We start from the raw sequence: 16,097 nt of genomic DNA, 5'->3' as shown, positions 1-16,097 counted from the left end.
TGATCCATGGCAAGAAGCCTCCAGTGATGATCCATGGCAAGAAGCCTCCAGTGATGATCCATGGCAAGAAGCCTCCAGTGATGATCCATGGCACAAAGCCTCTAGTGATGATCCATGGCAAGAAGCCTCCAGTGATGATCCATGGCAAGAAGACTCCAGTGATGATCCATGGCATGAAGCCTCCAGTGATGATCCATGGCACAAAGCCTCCAGTGAGGAGTCATGGCACGAAGCCTCCCTCGACGGCCTCCAGTCCGGAGCCTCCAGCGACGGTCTCCAGTCCGGAGCCTCCAGCGACGGTCTCCAGTCCGGAGCACCCAGCGACGGCCTCCAGTCCGGAGCCTCCAGCGACGGCCTCCAGTCCGGAGTCTCCAGCGACGGTCCCCAGTCCGGAGCCTCCAGCGACGGTCTCCAGTCCGGCGCCTCCAGCGACGGTCTCCAGTCCGGCGCCTTCAGCGACGGTCCCCAGTCCGGGACTCGCAACAAGGGTGCCCAGTCCGGGGCCCGCAACGAGGGTGCCCAGTCCGGGGCCCGCAACGAGGGTGCCCAGTCCGGGGCCCGCAACGAGGGTGCCCAGTCCGGGGTACGCAACGAGGGTCCTCAGTCCGGGGTCGGCGACGAGGGTCCCCGCACCAGAGGTGTCACCAAAGTGGGGTGAGCCAGTGGTGGAGCGGGGTCTGCTTCCCGCACCTGAGCCGCCACCGCGGATAGATGCCCACCCAGACCCTCCCCTATAGGTTCAGGTTTTGCGGCCGGAGTCCGCACCTTAGAAATAGAAATAATAGAACTAAAGAACATAGAATGCCAACCCCAAATCACACCATGACCAAACCAAATAGAGACATAAAAAGGCTCTAAGGTCAGGGCGTGACAGTACCCCCTACTGTCACGCCCTGACCTTAGAGCCTTTTTATGTCTCTATTTGGTTTGGTCAGGGTGTGATTTGGGGTTGGCATTCTATGTTCTTTAGTTCTATTATTTCTATTTCTATGTTTTGGCCGGGTATGGTTCTCAATCAGGGACAGCTGTCTATCGTTGTCTCTGATTGGGAGCCATACTTAGGTATCCCTTTCCCTCCTTTCTGTGTGGGAAGTTGTCTTTGTTTGTGGCACTATAGCCTTAAGCTTCACGGTTGTTTTTGTATTGTTTATTGTTTTTGTCGGCGTCATCCTAAATAAAAGGAATATGTACGCTCACCACGCTGCGCTTTGGTCCTCTTCATTCGACGGCCGTGACAGTGTATCAACATTTGAAATAGTGTTTTACATTGGATAAAAGTAAAGACTCAAAGCAAGAACATTTTATATCGCACACTGCATTTGAGGAACAACGGGAAAGTAATTATTCTATGAAGAAGATACATTTGTAACCTCACTTTTGAGAAAATGGCCCTTCAATATTTTGGTACACCTACTGGAGATCTTTGTCTACACCCATTTAGCATCGTTTACACCCTCTTACGCCTTAGCCCCACCCATATCTTTAAGGATTCACATGAGGCCATGTGCTAAACAAAGTGAGTAAGGCAGTGTAGTAAATAACCAAAGATTAAAGTGGAGTAAGTAGTAGCAAAAATACACACGTCATGTTGTTCTTCACATTACTGTCTCTGCTAAACACACAGTATAGCAAATAAAATATATGTTTATTCGTCACATGCACAGGATACAGAAGGTGTAAACAGGACAGTGAAATGGTTACTTGCATATTTGAATGGGAGCAATATCAAAAATAGAAAGTGTCCAGAAAAATATTGTAACGGAGACGCTGCGAGTCGAGAAGCAGGTTCAACGTTTAAGACAACATAACAGTAGTGAGTAGTAGGGAGTAGAAGTGACATTACTACTACCCCCCCCCCCCCCCCCCGAGGCACGGCTCCTGCCGCGGGACAACCTGGAATAGTGCCTCAGTGACCTCGAGAGCAGTAGGGAGACCAGAAAGAGGGATTAAACGACAGGATTTTGAAAATATATCCACAACCACCAAAATGGTGGTGAAACCGTCAGAGGGGAGATCAGTAACACAGTCACTGGATAGATGTGACCAGGGATGCTGAGGCACGGGAAGGGGGAAGTAGTTTCCCTGCAGGAGCGTTCCGGGGGGGTTTTGTTTGTGCACATACGGAACAGGAGTTGACGTAGCGAGTGACGACCTGCGCCAAGGTGGGCCACCAGTACTATTCAGAGATGGATTGGGTAGTGCAAGAAATACCTGGATGTCCAGTGTCGACAGCTGTGTGTCCCAGGTAAGCAGCCACACCCTTATCCCTGTGGGAACGTAGATGCGCTCTGGAGGACAGTTAGCGGGTGCGGGCTCCCTCCAGAGCCTGGCGAATGTCCAAATCTACGTCCCAGACCACAGGAGCTACGACTCGGGAGGATGGGATTGTAGGTGCAGTCTGGACAGGAATACTGAATGGGCCTTGTATTAGGTCAGCGTGAACTCGAACCTTGTGAAGAAAAGGGCCCACCTTGCTTGGCGTGGATTCTCCTCACTGTCCCTATGTACTCCTGGTTAGGATGGTCGGTGAAGATGATGAATGGTTCCTTGGCGCCCTCCAGCCAGTGTCTCCACTCTAATGCCAACTTCAACACCAGGAGCTCTCGATCACCGATGTCGTAATCCCTCTCTGTAGGGGACAGTTTCTTAGGGTAATATGCACACGGATACAATTTCTGTGGATTAACCTGTCGTTGAGATCGAACTGCCCCCACACCCACCTCTGAAGTGTCCACCTTCACCACAAAGGATATCATGTGATGTGGGTGTTTGAGCAATGGGGCAGAGGTGAACCATCCTTTGAGTAGATGGAAGGCCTTGTCGGCTGCTGGGCTCCACATCAACCTACGGGGTCCCCCCTTGAGGAGAGAGGTGAGATGGGTGGCGACGGAGCTGAAGTTCCTGATGAAACGGTGGTAGAAGTTGGAAAACCTTGTGCAGACCTCTTCTGAATAGCGTGAGAAGCACCGGATCGTTCCATCTGATGGATGCTGCTACTGTCCGGAAGGTGAGTGCGTACTCAGCAGCCCCTCTGCCGTAATTGGAGTCGGCACTTGAACCTCTCATATGAATCTAGCTCCTCCTATCCTCTCTCCCAAATGGCTGTGGCCCATTCCAACGCCCACTCTGTCAGCAGAGAAATAACCATGGCAACCTTGGACCTCTTTCTTTCAGTAAAGAGGCAGAGAAATTATTTTTTATAAGAATGACCACTCCACCACCTCTACTCGGTCAGCTCTGAACACATTATTACCCTCAATATTAATATCAGAGTCCAGAATGCCCCCAGAGATCCAAGTTTCAGTCAACACCAGAATGTCCGGATTCGTCTGCACAGCCCAGATCTTGATGTAATCCAGTTTAGAAACTAAGCTCCTAATGTCCAGATGCATCAACCCAAGTCCTTCACGATTTTTTAAGTCACATGGAGTCTCCAACTCAAACAAGCTAGGTTCAAAAGGCGGTTGCAGGCCCTGTCTGATGGTTGATGGAGATGGAGAACTGCACCATTTGGTCTATCCCTATTAGCAATAAAGGAAGGAGTAGAAATTGCAATTACTTTTCCAAGGAGCCCCATAGGGCCTGAGGCCGCAGCCAATGTCAATATGAGTAACCAATGATGGAATGTTATAAACTGACTTACGTGGCCTTTGGTTGCTATCGTGCAACAGCCCAAGCCCTCTATATGATTTGAAAACCGAGGGGGTATTCAAAGTTATGGAATTCATATTTGAACAAAAAGCCCACAGTGGGGTCTCTTTACAGCTAACAATATCAGATGTAAGAGCGGAGTTCAAACGAATGCTTACATCTGAAAACACCTCTGGCAGTATAGACAACAGTACAACAATAACGCTTAGAAAGGATGGGAGGTATTACCTGAGCAGGGCTTGGTCTTTCTCTGAGTCAATATCTTAAAGCAGCGTTGAAATGTGAAGAGAGGGTCCAGGCTCTTAGATACAGTGCCTTCAGAAAATATTTGTACCTTTTTGACTTATTACACATTTTGTCGTGTTACAGACTGAATTCAAAATGGATGAAATAGATTTTTGTCTACACACAATACCACATAATGACAAAGTGAAATGATGTTTTTAGAAATGTTTGCAATTGTATTGAAAATGAAATAGAGAAATATCTAATTTACAGAAGTATTCACACTGGCAACCTGGGGGGCCAGCAGGGAGCTACAAAGGAAGGAGCAGGACCATGGTCAGCTCCAGAGTGCTCGAGAGGCCAAGGTGAGTCAGCACCATGGACAGCTCTACAGGCAATAACTGGGGCTGGTTATTCAACACCAATACTGTGGAATAAGTCAAGGGGTATGGGGACCTTCTGAAGGCACTGGAGGTTGGGGTAAAATCATTTTTATGGCCATATAATTACCAAACAGCTAGGTGGAGTTTGCGAGGGTGTGGCAACTTCAGAATGATTTGTACTGTACTCAAAGGTATATCAATCGTAGGGTTGGCATTGCTCTATGAGAAACTGACAGAAGGCATTTAAAACACAATAGTTCATGTTCCAATGAAAGCGCAAATGTCTTGAAAGGGTATTCTTTGTTAAATGTCTATGCGGATCATTGCTGTTCTTTTCTCACAGAGCAGTGTCAATACAGTGGGTGTGAGGTTCACAAATGCTTTGTTTCTATGGCAAGAGAATACTACAGTATATCAATCCACACATCCCACATGTACCTTGAATACTGAAAACACAACTTTTTCTATGGTAAACACACAGTTTATTTAAATGATCTGTTGCTCACATAGCACTCTTGGCACAGATTCGCCATTATAGCCTACATTATAGCCTACTTTATAGCCTACTGTCATCTCAAAATGCTGAACCCGAACATTTTTGAAGGACTACATACAAGTATCCTTTAAAGTCATTGTGAACTTGAAGTTTAAAGGTGTAAGAAACAAAACATTTACAATGAAATCAGAAATACAGAGGATATAAAATGTACATTTCAATAAATTGTCACGCCTGCTCCCGCTCCCCCTCCCTGGCGCTCGAAGGCGCCAGGCTCCCCAGCGTGACACAATCCGGCCACCATCATTACGCACACCTGCCTTCCCCCTGTCACACGCATCAGCGATTATTGGACTCACCTGGACTCAATCACCTCTGTCATTACCTCCCCTATATCTGTCTGGTTCCCCGCTGTTCCCTGCTTCAGCATTAATGTTCGTATGACTTTGTATACCCGTGTGCTGACGCTGGTCCTGTTACCTGTCTGTTATGCATTAAATGTTAACTCCTGCTTCTCAACTCCGGCATCGGTCCTTACAGAATGCAGAAGCCATCATACGAAGCATCGGGGAGTACTGGCGTTCCGGTTGGTGGTGACGTCGGGTCCAGGGGCCGCCACCGATGGAACCGGGGGTGCCTAAGCCAGCTCGTCGGGCTGTCACGCCCTAGCTGGCACGAGAGGTTCTTGCCTCGGTTGGCTCGGAAGGCGCCCATCCCACGTCGGGACTCAGGTTTTTACGCCCAGCCAGCTCGTCAGGATGCTATGCCTCCGCCGGATCATCGGGCTCCCACGCCTCAGCAGGATCGACAGGCTTTCACGCCCCAGCCGGATCGTCGGGTTCCTATGCCTCAGCCGGCTCGCCTGGCTCTCATGCCTCTGCCGGTTCGTCGGGAGTTTACACCCAGCCGGCTTGTCCAGCGCCCATGCCTCAGCCAGCCCATCAGGCTCGCCCAGGTGGGACGCCGGGTGGCGCCCCTAAAGAGTGGGGTACTGTCACCCCTGCTCCCGCTCGAAGGCGCCAGGCTCCCCAGAATTACACACTCCTGCCACCATCATTAAGCACACCTGCCTTCCCCCCCCATCACGCGCATCAGCGATTATTGGACTCACCTGGACTCAATCACCTCTGTCATTACCTCCCGTATATCTGTCTGGTTCCCCGCTCTGTTCCCTGCTTCAGCATTAATGTTCGTATGTCTTTGTATACCCGTGTGGTGACGCTGGTCCTGTCCTGTTACCTGTCTGTTCCGCATTAAATGTTTAACTCCCCGTACCAGCTTCTCATCTCCGGCGTCGGTCCTTACATAAATATTGGTAACCTGAAATGATAGCTCTTATTAAATGTATTTAATCAAATTATCATGAATAAATAAACATTTTAAAACACACATATGCTGGCTCCTTTCCTGTTTCAAAAGATGTTACGGGGAACGTATATATTTCCCAAATATATTTCCCAAATTGACCTTCTCCTGTAACATACAGTATATATATGTAACACATGTAAGCCCTTTACTATACAGTATCTTACATTTTTGTATAGACAAGAAAGGCAGTAATCAAGTTATTTTTACAGTGTACCAGACTGTCTTTTACTTCATCTTTAATTAATTTATAAAACATTACAGGTAGAATCTTTAATTAGACAATAACAAAGCGTACTCCTGCTCGTTTTGTTAAAAATCGAAGGGATGGGGCTGGAGAAATGTACCCACTCAAATTCATAGACATAGATGTAAGGACTGACCATTCATGACATCAAATGTATAGTTTTAACCATGTTTGGAGGCTATACAGTGTTTCACATTTATGCTGTTTACAAACATTGGAGTAAAACAAGTTGAACTAAGCTCATGAGGCATTTATAAGTTATATACCTCAAGAATCAATGGTTATATGTCATTCATTTATGAGTCCAAAAATGGATGTAGCAACTAAGGAGTCTAGCTTTAAAAGGCACTTAGAAAATCAGTATAATCAGTATAATGTGTGATATTATTTTTTAACTTAAACGTCAATAGCAATACATTGTCAAATATTGTCTTTCAGTGCCAATACTCAGTAGAAAAGGAAGCGATGATACAGTAGATCAGGGTTTACATTTTCTAAACCTCTCATTGAGTACCCCCAACTGTTACACTTGTTCGATATATTCCAGTATTAGCACAACTGATTCAACTGGTCAACACATCATCAAACATGATTCGTAGAATCAGATGTGCTAGTACCAGAATAGATCAAATACGTGGAATGGCTGGGGGAACTTGAGCAGAGGTTTGGGAAACACTGCTGTAGATAAACCATAGAGATACTAAAAGTAGCTCGTTTGTCATTATATCTTGACTCAATCCACCTTTGAGCTCTTATTAAAAAAAATCGAACCATGGCAGTATTTACTCAAATAAATACATGGAAAATCTACACTCATGTTGCAGTCACAATTGTATGGTGAAATGTGTTGAGATGTACTTAAATATAATGTTTCATTTGACTTCGATCTAATAAAAAAAATACGATTCATGTAGGTTTCCCTATCTCTGGTGCCTCTTCGTGTGTAGAGCCAGGTGGTCAGACCGGGAGAAACAGCGGTTACACACACCACACTGGAAGGGCTTGGCCCCTGTGTGTTTCCTGAAGTGGCGAGTCAGCTCGTCGGAACGAGCGAAGCACCACTCGCACCCCTCCCAGGAGCATTGGTATGGCTTCTCTCCTGGAATGCAGCACCGAATTAGATTATACTACAGCAGCAACAGGGACGATCATGTTACATCATAAAATGTACAGTAGTAACTAAATCATTTAACTATACTACTTATGTTGATAGGGTCAGTAAAGATAAAATGTCAATATTAACATTAAAAAGTATCTTGAATGAATTAGAATCCATAATAAAAAAAATAAAGACTTAAAACACAAACCGGTTTAGTTTGCTTACGCTCTTTAAAACAGCTTTCCCATTCGACAACATGCAGCAACATTTGGCGGGCCATATTTCAGTCAGCATAAAAAATGAAAAAGCATTCTTCTGCCTAGTAACATAACATACTGCCTCCCCCCCAAAATAAAATATGAGTCACCCATGACAGGACTTTTATAATGTTACCAGTTAAACACTTACCCGTATGTGTCCGCAAATGGGCCTTTAAATGGGAGGACTTGGTGTAGACTTTCTTACACGCTGATGAAAAAGAATGGAACAAAATGTATGTCATTACAACATAACTATAATTGAATCATAAGCTTTTAACATCCTACATCTAACAGAGTGGAGTTAATGGTCACGATTGAATTATAAACCACACCTTGCATTAGTGACACCCCACTGACCTCTAACACTCTCCTGTGGAACCAAAATGGAACCCACGCGCCATTTCTGTCTCTTAATTTGTCGTGTTTTTAAGGTTTTGTAATGTGCAAAAGTGCAATCGAAGTCTCAACAATAGTTAAATAACATTGTAATGGAAATGTTGTGAGTTTTATGACAATTTAGTCATGTTTATTGAATGAGTTGGAAAACATATTGACATTGTGCCAGTGCCTAGCTAGCTACCTAGCTACATTAGTGAATAATGCTAACTAGCTAGCTAGCTTTACCACCCTGTGTTTGTACATTTTACTAACTGAATTTGAATGGTTTGAATCTTTGTCAAATCCATCAATGAAAAGTCCAACTGAAAATGTCTCCTTATTGCTCCTGTTAAGCCTAAGCCAATTGTCTGCAAAGGTTGTTACATTGTAATTATAAAGGTTATACCTTACTGAGTTTTACTTTACACTAAAGGGAAACGTCACAAGTTTTCAACTTCATATTCATAATCTCCAGCACCCCCCCAACATCAACAGATGTGAAAATGGTGTGTTTCTATGTTTTGTAGTAAAAAAAAATAGAGGAAGATAAGTGTTTCCAATGACAATGGTGTGCATTTTGTGATTTTGACCAAATGTGACTAGGAAGTACCTACTAACTGTCTACCAATTGGGTGATAATGTCATTGGACATTATGTCATCTTTTTGTATATTTTTTCACATATGTTGATGTTGGGGTGGTGCTGGAGATGATGAATATAAAGTAGAATTTGTTTTAAATTTCCCTTTAAGTCGCTTACTCCTGGGTAGGTACATGATAATTACAAGTATATCCTATGTAACTAAATTGTTCTTACATTACACTTCATTTGGTATAGCCTTTGAACCAGGTCATAACATAGAAATAAATCATTTTAAAAGGCTGGTAGTTAATAACAGGGTCTGCCATATTCCAATTGTTGTTTGCGTGATCTTTACGATATAATTCCATGGGTTTCAAAAACGTCATCATCTAATCTGCTCCTAGTTTTTGACTCAACAGCAAACCAAAGCCTCTTTCCCATATGTTCCTTTTATAAAGCATATTGGCAAATGTAACTCCCATAAGTGAGGCGCATGACCCATAGACTCAAGGTAAGGAAACATTTAAGTAATTCTCTAAATGAGCACCTAGACTCTTTCCCCTAGACACTAGTGTAGCTCTGAGAGTATTGGACAAGTGTAAGCAATATGGATCCTCCATCTTCCCCTCTGATAGGCCAGGTGGAATTGTTGCCATATTAAATCCAAATCATATCTCCTAGGGGTTGATTTGGGATTCAGGAATTTTGTCATCCCTGCAATATCTATCCCTGTAAGCAGGGATGTAGTGCTGCCGGAGCACGAGGGAGCAGTGCTCCCTCACTGTTTTCAATTTGAGAATCCACGTAGCTGGTAACAACATTTGGGGAAAATATTTCCCGCAACATCACATAATGATGAATGACTATTTAACATAACAGAAGCGAATGAAATAGCATAGTAGGACTGTAACGTTACTGTGTTACACCAAAAACACCTAATTTCTAGTGAGATTTTAGGATGGCTAGCTGAAGCTGAATAGTCACATTTCTTGTCTCATGTGCCCAAAACTCAACAGCGCGCGCCACTATGTATGCTTTGATTGAAACAAAATACAAGAAGGCTAATAGTTGAACACCATCTTCTCTAATTCACTCACAAAACAGTAATTAGAGAAGATATAATTGCACATTCCCATGAAACTAATTGACATTAAATGATTGGCATGCAGACGCAGTTCGTACATTTCACCGGTAAAACGTGATGATTGCCTATTTAGAAATCAAGTATGCCTGACTTGGTGTTTGAGGGTATTAAAAATATACTATTTTCTTGAGACAATATGTGTTGGCATAGGCAGACGTTACATTGGGACGATGCGTTTTATGCATATTCTATAATAATATTCAATAGTCTACATCTGTCAGGCCAAACTTTGATTGAGAAATTATGAGGTAATTATTTTTCCAAAAATTCACACTCCCGCACCTAAGAAAATATCACTACACTATTGCCTGTAAGTGTAATGAGACTCCCTGTCAGTTCTTCTCACCTGGAACATCACAGTGATGTATCCTCCTTCTCTCCAGCTCAGGGTTATTCCTACGGTTACACCTCCCTGGATTTGTCTGGGCCAACGCTGGGGACACTGGCCCAACACCAGGGCTCAGGCCTGCTCCAAGACTAGAACTTTGGCCTTGTCCAAGACCTGGACTCTGAACAAGTCCTGAGCTTTGGACTGGCACAAGATCAGGACTCAGATTCGAGGCAATCCTTGCTGCATAAGATGGAGGCAGAAACAGATTCTGGATCAGCTCTTTCCCTCTGTCCGGGCTCCCTGGCTTGGAGTTGGGCGGGGACAGAGGAAGATAGGCTGGTCGCTGCTGCGAATGGCTTGCGAACTGGGTTTGCAGAGTATAGCCGCCATTTTGTGGGCATCCCATAGATTTGACAGCACTTTGGGGGGATGATAAGTGGACGTTGCTGAAAGGGAACGACATGGAGGACACGGGGAACCCGCTGTGGAGGTCTGAGTTCACTGGATGACTAGGCACCAGCTGCTCTAGCTCAGAGTTCAATAGCTGGAACAACGGAACATCTGGGAAGTCCAGGGTGTGCATTTCCTGTTTGATGAACATGCTACTTCCTGTGTCTGTTGAAGCACCATAAAGCCCAGGGTGTTCTGGAAGTGTTGTTGGACCAAGGTTGCCGTGGCAACTGGGGTGCATGAGGGAGTGGGAGAGAGACTCTGTCTTGATGGGTCTCATAGGCCGACATATGCCCGGGCTCAGGTAAGTGACGTCAGGGAAGAGAAGGCTCATGTTGATGCTGTATGGGGAACTAAGGTCCTCTGTGAAAGATGTCTGTCTGGAGTCTGGGACTTTCTGAGGATAAGGGGACAGATATTTGTCCATCTCAGATTTACCCTGTAATGAAAAAATAGATAATGGTGGGTGTTCAATATGAGTATTTGTAAGTTACATTTAATACAGTTTTGTGTTAAATCATTAACTTGTGAATATCCATGATTCTATCATTGTAACATCATGAAAAGCAAGGAGGACTATAACTTAGTTCTAACAATCCAATCCTTCACTGAAATGGCCTATAAAGTATTCACAGGGCTATCACTGAAATAGACCCATGTGAAGGCGACTGGAACATGGTGTGGCGTGGGTCATCGCTTAATCTCTGTTTATATATTTTTTTGCAGCCCTACCAGTGCTCATAGGAGTGAAAGGAGAGAGTGGTGACCATGTTCATATCAACCAGTCTGCAGTGAAACATTTATCATGTAGGCTACACTGTACTCCACAATGGCCTTATGCTACATTCACCCTTCTCCCGTAAAACCATTCATTCCACATCCCTAAAAAGACTACGCTAGCCTCCCGGATGGTGCAGGGGTCTAAGGCACTGCATCGCAGTGCTAGCTGTGCCACCAGAGACTCTGGGTTTCGAGCCCAGGCTCTGTCGCAGCCGGCCTAGCGTCGTCCGGGTTAGGGAGGGTTTGGCCGGTAGGGATATCCTTGTCTCATCGCGCACTAGCGACTCCTGTGGCGGGCCGGGCGCAGTGCACGCTGACAAGGTCGCTAGGTGTACGGTGTTTCCTCCGACACATTGGTGCGGCTGGCTTCCGGGTTGGATGCTCGCTGTGTTAAGAAGCAGTGCGGCTTGGTTGGGTTGTGTTTCGGGGGATGCATGGCTCTCGACCTTCATCTCTCCTGTGCCCGTACAGGAGTTGTAGCGATGAGAGAAGACAGTAACAACTAGAATTTGGGGAGAAAAAGGGGGTACATTTTTTTAAATATATTTTTTTACATTTATGCTCTGACCAGCGCAAAACAAGATCACATTGCACAATGTTATATCTGTCTCCATGTGTCAATCAACTGATATTGAAACATGTACAGTATTTGGATAAAACAACTGGAACCGGTGGGCTTCTGAAGAGTAGCCAGGCTTCTGAAGAAGGCCTAGTGCTCCAACCTGGTCACAGAGCATTTCGTATTATTATGTACACAGTCCATTTAGGATGATATGTTACATTTCGTATGGAATGTATTCATCTGTGGATGTCCATTTCATATGACATGTTACAAATTACAATTGGTATTATATGTAACGAATTCGCTAAACGTATGACATGTTACAAATTCTAGCTAGGTGGCTAACGTTAGCTAGGGGTTAGGGTTAAGGTAGGGTTAAGCTTAGGAGTTAGTTTAAGGGTTAACGTTAGGGGAAGGGTTAAGGCTATGGTTAGGGGAAAGGATAAGGCTATGGTTAGGGGAAGGGTTAGCTAAAAGGGTTATTTCAAGTTAGGATTAGCTACATGCTAAGTAGTTGCAAGTAGCTAAAACATTGTAACTTGTTGAAAAGTAGACTAATTAGCTAAAATGCTAAAGTTGTCCAAGATGAGATTCAAACTCACAACCGATGGGTTGCTAGACCTTTGTGTTTATATGCCACTCTACTTTCGTTTTTGCCTTATTAAGTAACAATCTGTCTTATATAACCATACCAAACATAACATATAATACAATTGTGGGTTTTTCAGATTGACATTTATTATGTTACGTCTAGTCTATGAAACCAGGCTGGGCGACCCTGTCTAGGCGATGGAACTCTATGACTGGTTTTAGACTGTCCAGCTGCTGCATGCGCTGCACATATCTATCCTAAGAGATGGGGGGAAACGTTTCATCTCAGTCCACTATCTACCTGTCTGTACATGTAGGCTATTTTGGCAATTAGATATCAGAATAGTATAATATAGCCTAAATATCAGTGTTCCTTTGTCAGTTCAGTACGAACCAGGGTGCAGGGAATTTTGCATACCACCTTGACTACTGTAGACCGACAACCTGTCTTTACAGTGATGTGGGTGAATAACGTCCCGTACTATTTTACAAAAATCACATGGGTTACATCTACGTACGACTATCAATACGAATACCCGAGCCTTCGATACACTCTTTGCCACTACGTTTCTCTTCTAAAACGGGGTGTGTTGTTGTGGCTGTGCGCCAACAATTCCATGCAATCTACTTGCTCAAACTGTAAACTCCCTTTCTAATTGAATACCGTACCAGATTGTAGTCGTGAAATGAAGCGCTGCCACTGATTGTGTTCCATATGTTATGACCTTCTTCTCCTCCTCCTTCTCTTCTCAGCCCGTGTGCCAGTGGTGGTGCAGCGAGTTTATGGTTGTCGAGAGCGTCCTGACCCAGAGCATACCAAACATTATTCGTTAACAAGTCAGTGGCCATAAACGCTGATAATGTTACGTTCAGTATTCCGCGAAATTGGAAATGAATAATTTATCATCTGAATAATTCCGATTTCAACAAAAAGCTCAAACCAGGCAGCTGTCAAATTCTGCATATGCTATCTTGTTTTGTGTATGTGCTTATCAAATTACACAACTGCATGATAGCAGTGTGGGCGGAGCTGGACATGTATTGGCCATATACCACGAACCCCCTAGGTGCCTTATTGCTATTATAAACTGGTTATCAACATAATTAGAGCAGTAAAAATAATTTGGGGGTCATACCCGTGGTATAAGGTCTGATATACCACGGCTGTCAGCCAATCAGCATTCAGGGCTCTAACCACCCAGTTTATAATGCAGAATAGACAGAACATAAATCTTAAAGTATTGGGTAGCTTTGCCTTTAGATTACATTTCAAGGAAGGGAGGAGTGAAAAGGAAAAAGACAGCAACGTGATTGTGGGATGATCAACTTGTCAAGTGTGGAAACCTATTAATTAATTCAGTTACTTATTCACAGCCATTAAAATAACATTGTGACACATAAAACCTATTCCCCTCCAGCAGTATATGAGAATGACAATACCTTCTTATTGACCTAATATAGGACACTTGAATGATTCAGCAGCACATTGTTGTTCCTTTGTGACACCAGGCTTTTTGAGGGCCAACTGTGGATGATACATTCTATACAGGCCCTTGGAATCAATCCCACATGTTCCTATTCAAGTAATATTGAACTTAGCATCAATAGAATTTACCAGATACAATGCTTTTTTTTTGTCCCTAGCCTACTTAAAAAGTGTCTAGGAAACCGGGCCCATGAAGTTTGACTTGATGATGAATGCTTTGTATATTTAATGTGTCAGTGTGTTTGTTAGGAGATGTTCTTGTGTTTCAAACTGTTCCTCCTGTCCAGGAAACTGTCCCTTATGTCCGTCTTAGTTGTTCACTCTAGTCTTGTTTATACCTGGTGCTAAAATGCATAATTTGTTCTGAACTTGTCTACATTCTGATTGTGCCCACATTTTCAGACATGCATCTACACATGGTATTAAAATGGGTTTCTTATCTGTCCACTGTGTCCGCACTGTGTCCACATTTCCCTGTCCCTCCCTGTATGCAAATTTTGACAGTCATTCTTTCAAAATAAAATATATGTATTTATTTTAAGATACATATTTATGATATACAGTGAGCTCCTAAATTATTGGCTCTGTACCACAGCACTTTGGATTTGAAATCATACACTGGCTATGATGTTAAAGTGCAGACTGTCAGCTTTAATTTGAAGGTATTTTCATTCATATTGGGTGATTTAATTTCACATTTTAGGAGACCAAAAGTGTTTGGACAAATTAACTTATTAGTGTATTAAAGTAGTAAAAAGTTAAGTATTTGGTGCCATGTTCATAGCAGGCAATGATTACATCAGGCTTGTCACTCTACAAATTTAATTGATGCATTTGCTGTTTGTTTTGGTTGTGTTTCAGATAATTTTGTGCCCAAAATAAATGAATGGTAAATAATGTATTGCGTCATTTTGGAGTCACTTTTATTGTAAATAAAAATAGAATAGGTTCTTATGGCTGAGATCCCGTTAACGGGATCGACTTGACAACAGCCAGTGAAAGTGCAGGGCGCCAACAGAAATCTGATAATTAAAATTCCTCAAACATACAAGTATGTTACACCATTTTAAAGATAAACTTGTTGTAAATCCAGCCACAGTGTCTGATTTCAAAAAGGCTTTATGATGAAAGCACACCAAACGATTATGTTAGGTCAGTACCTAGTCACAGAAAAACACAGCAATTTTTCCAGCCAAAGAGAGGAGTCACAAAAAGCAGAAATAGAGATAAAATTAATCACTAACCTTTGATGATCTTCATCAGATGACACTCACAGGACTTCATGTTACACAATACATATATGTTTTGTTCGATAAAGTTCATATTTATATCCAAAAATCTGAGTTTACATTGGCGCGTTATGTTCAGTAATGTTTTGCCTCCAAAACATCCAGTGATTTTGCAGAGAGCCACATCAATTTCCAGAAATACTCATAATAAACATTGATGAAAGATACAAGTATTATACATGGAACTTTAGATAAACTTCTCCTTAATGCAACCGCTGTGTCAGATTTCAAAAAAACTTTACGGGAAAAAAAACACCATGCAATAATCTGAGTACAGCGCTCAGAGCCCAAACAAGCCATACAGATATCCGCCATGTTGTGGAGTCAACAGAAGCCAGAAATAATATTATAAATATGCACTTACCTTTGATGATCTTCATCAGAATGCACTCCCAGGAATCCCAGTTCCACAATAAATGTTTGTTTTGTTCGATAACGTCCATCATTTATGTCCAAATACCTCCTTTTAGTTTGCGCGTTTAGTACATTAATCCAAATGCGCAGGCACTAGGTCCAGACAAAGTCAAACAATTCCATTACAGTTCATAGAAACATGTCAAACGATGTATGGAATCAATCTTTAGGATGTTTTTAACATAAATCTTCAATAATGTTTTAACCAGAGAATTCCTTTGTCTTCAGAAATGCGATGGAATGCAGGTCGCTCTCACGGGAGCGCGCGTGGTCAGCTCATGCCAGACACCTGACTCAAAGAGCTCTCCTTCCCTCGTTCTTCACAGTAGAAGCATCAAACATGGTTCTAAAGACTGTTGACATC

At 43.3% G+C, this 16,097-nt stretch overlaps 1 protein-coding gene across 1 annotated transcript; it reads right to left on the bottom strand.

Moving 5' to 3' along the window:
- Positions 1-6,342: 6,342 nt before the first annotated feature.
- klf5b (Kruppel like factor 5b) lies at positions 6,343-13,504 on the bottom strand. The gene is made up of 4 exons (XM_071341974.1): positions 13,214-13,504; positions 10,177-11,050; positions 7,875-7,934; positions 6,343-7,466 (listed from the first exon to the last, which is right to left on the bottom strand). The coding sequence occupies exons 1-4, from the start codon at positions 13,391-13,393 to the stop codon at positions 7,288-7,290; spliced, it is 1,293 nt and encodes a 430-aa protein (XP_071198075.1). The 5' UTR covers positions 13,394-13,504; the 3' UTR covers positions 6,343-7,287.
- Positions 13,505-16,097: the final 2,593 nt, after the last annotated feature.

The sequence above is a fragment of the Salvelinus alpinus genome, chromosome 14 (assembly GCF_045679555.1).
Source record: "Salvelinus alpinus chromosome 14, SLU_Salpinus.1, whole genome shotgun sequence".
Classification (NCBI taxonomy): domain Eukaryota; kingdom Metazoa; phylum Chordata; class Actinopteri; order Salmoniformes; family Salmonidae; genus Salvelinus; species Salvelinus alpinus.
The sequence above is the reverse complement of the archived record's forward strand: the minus strand, read 5'-3'. Positions and strand labels throughout refer to the sequence as shown.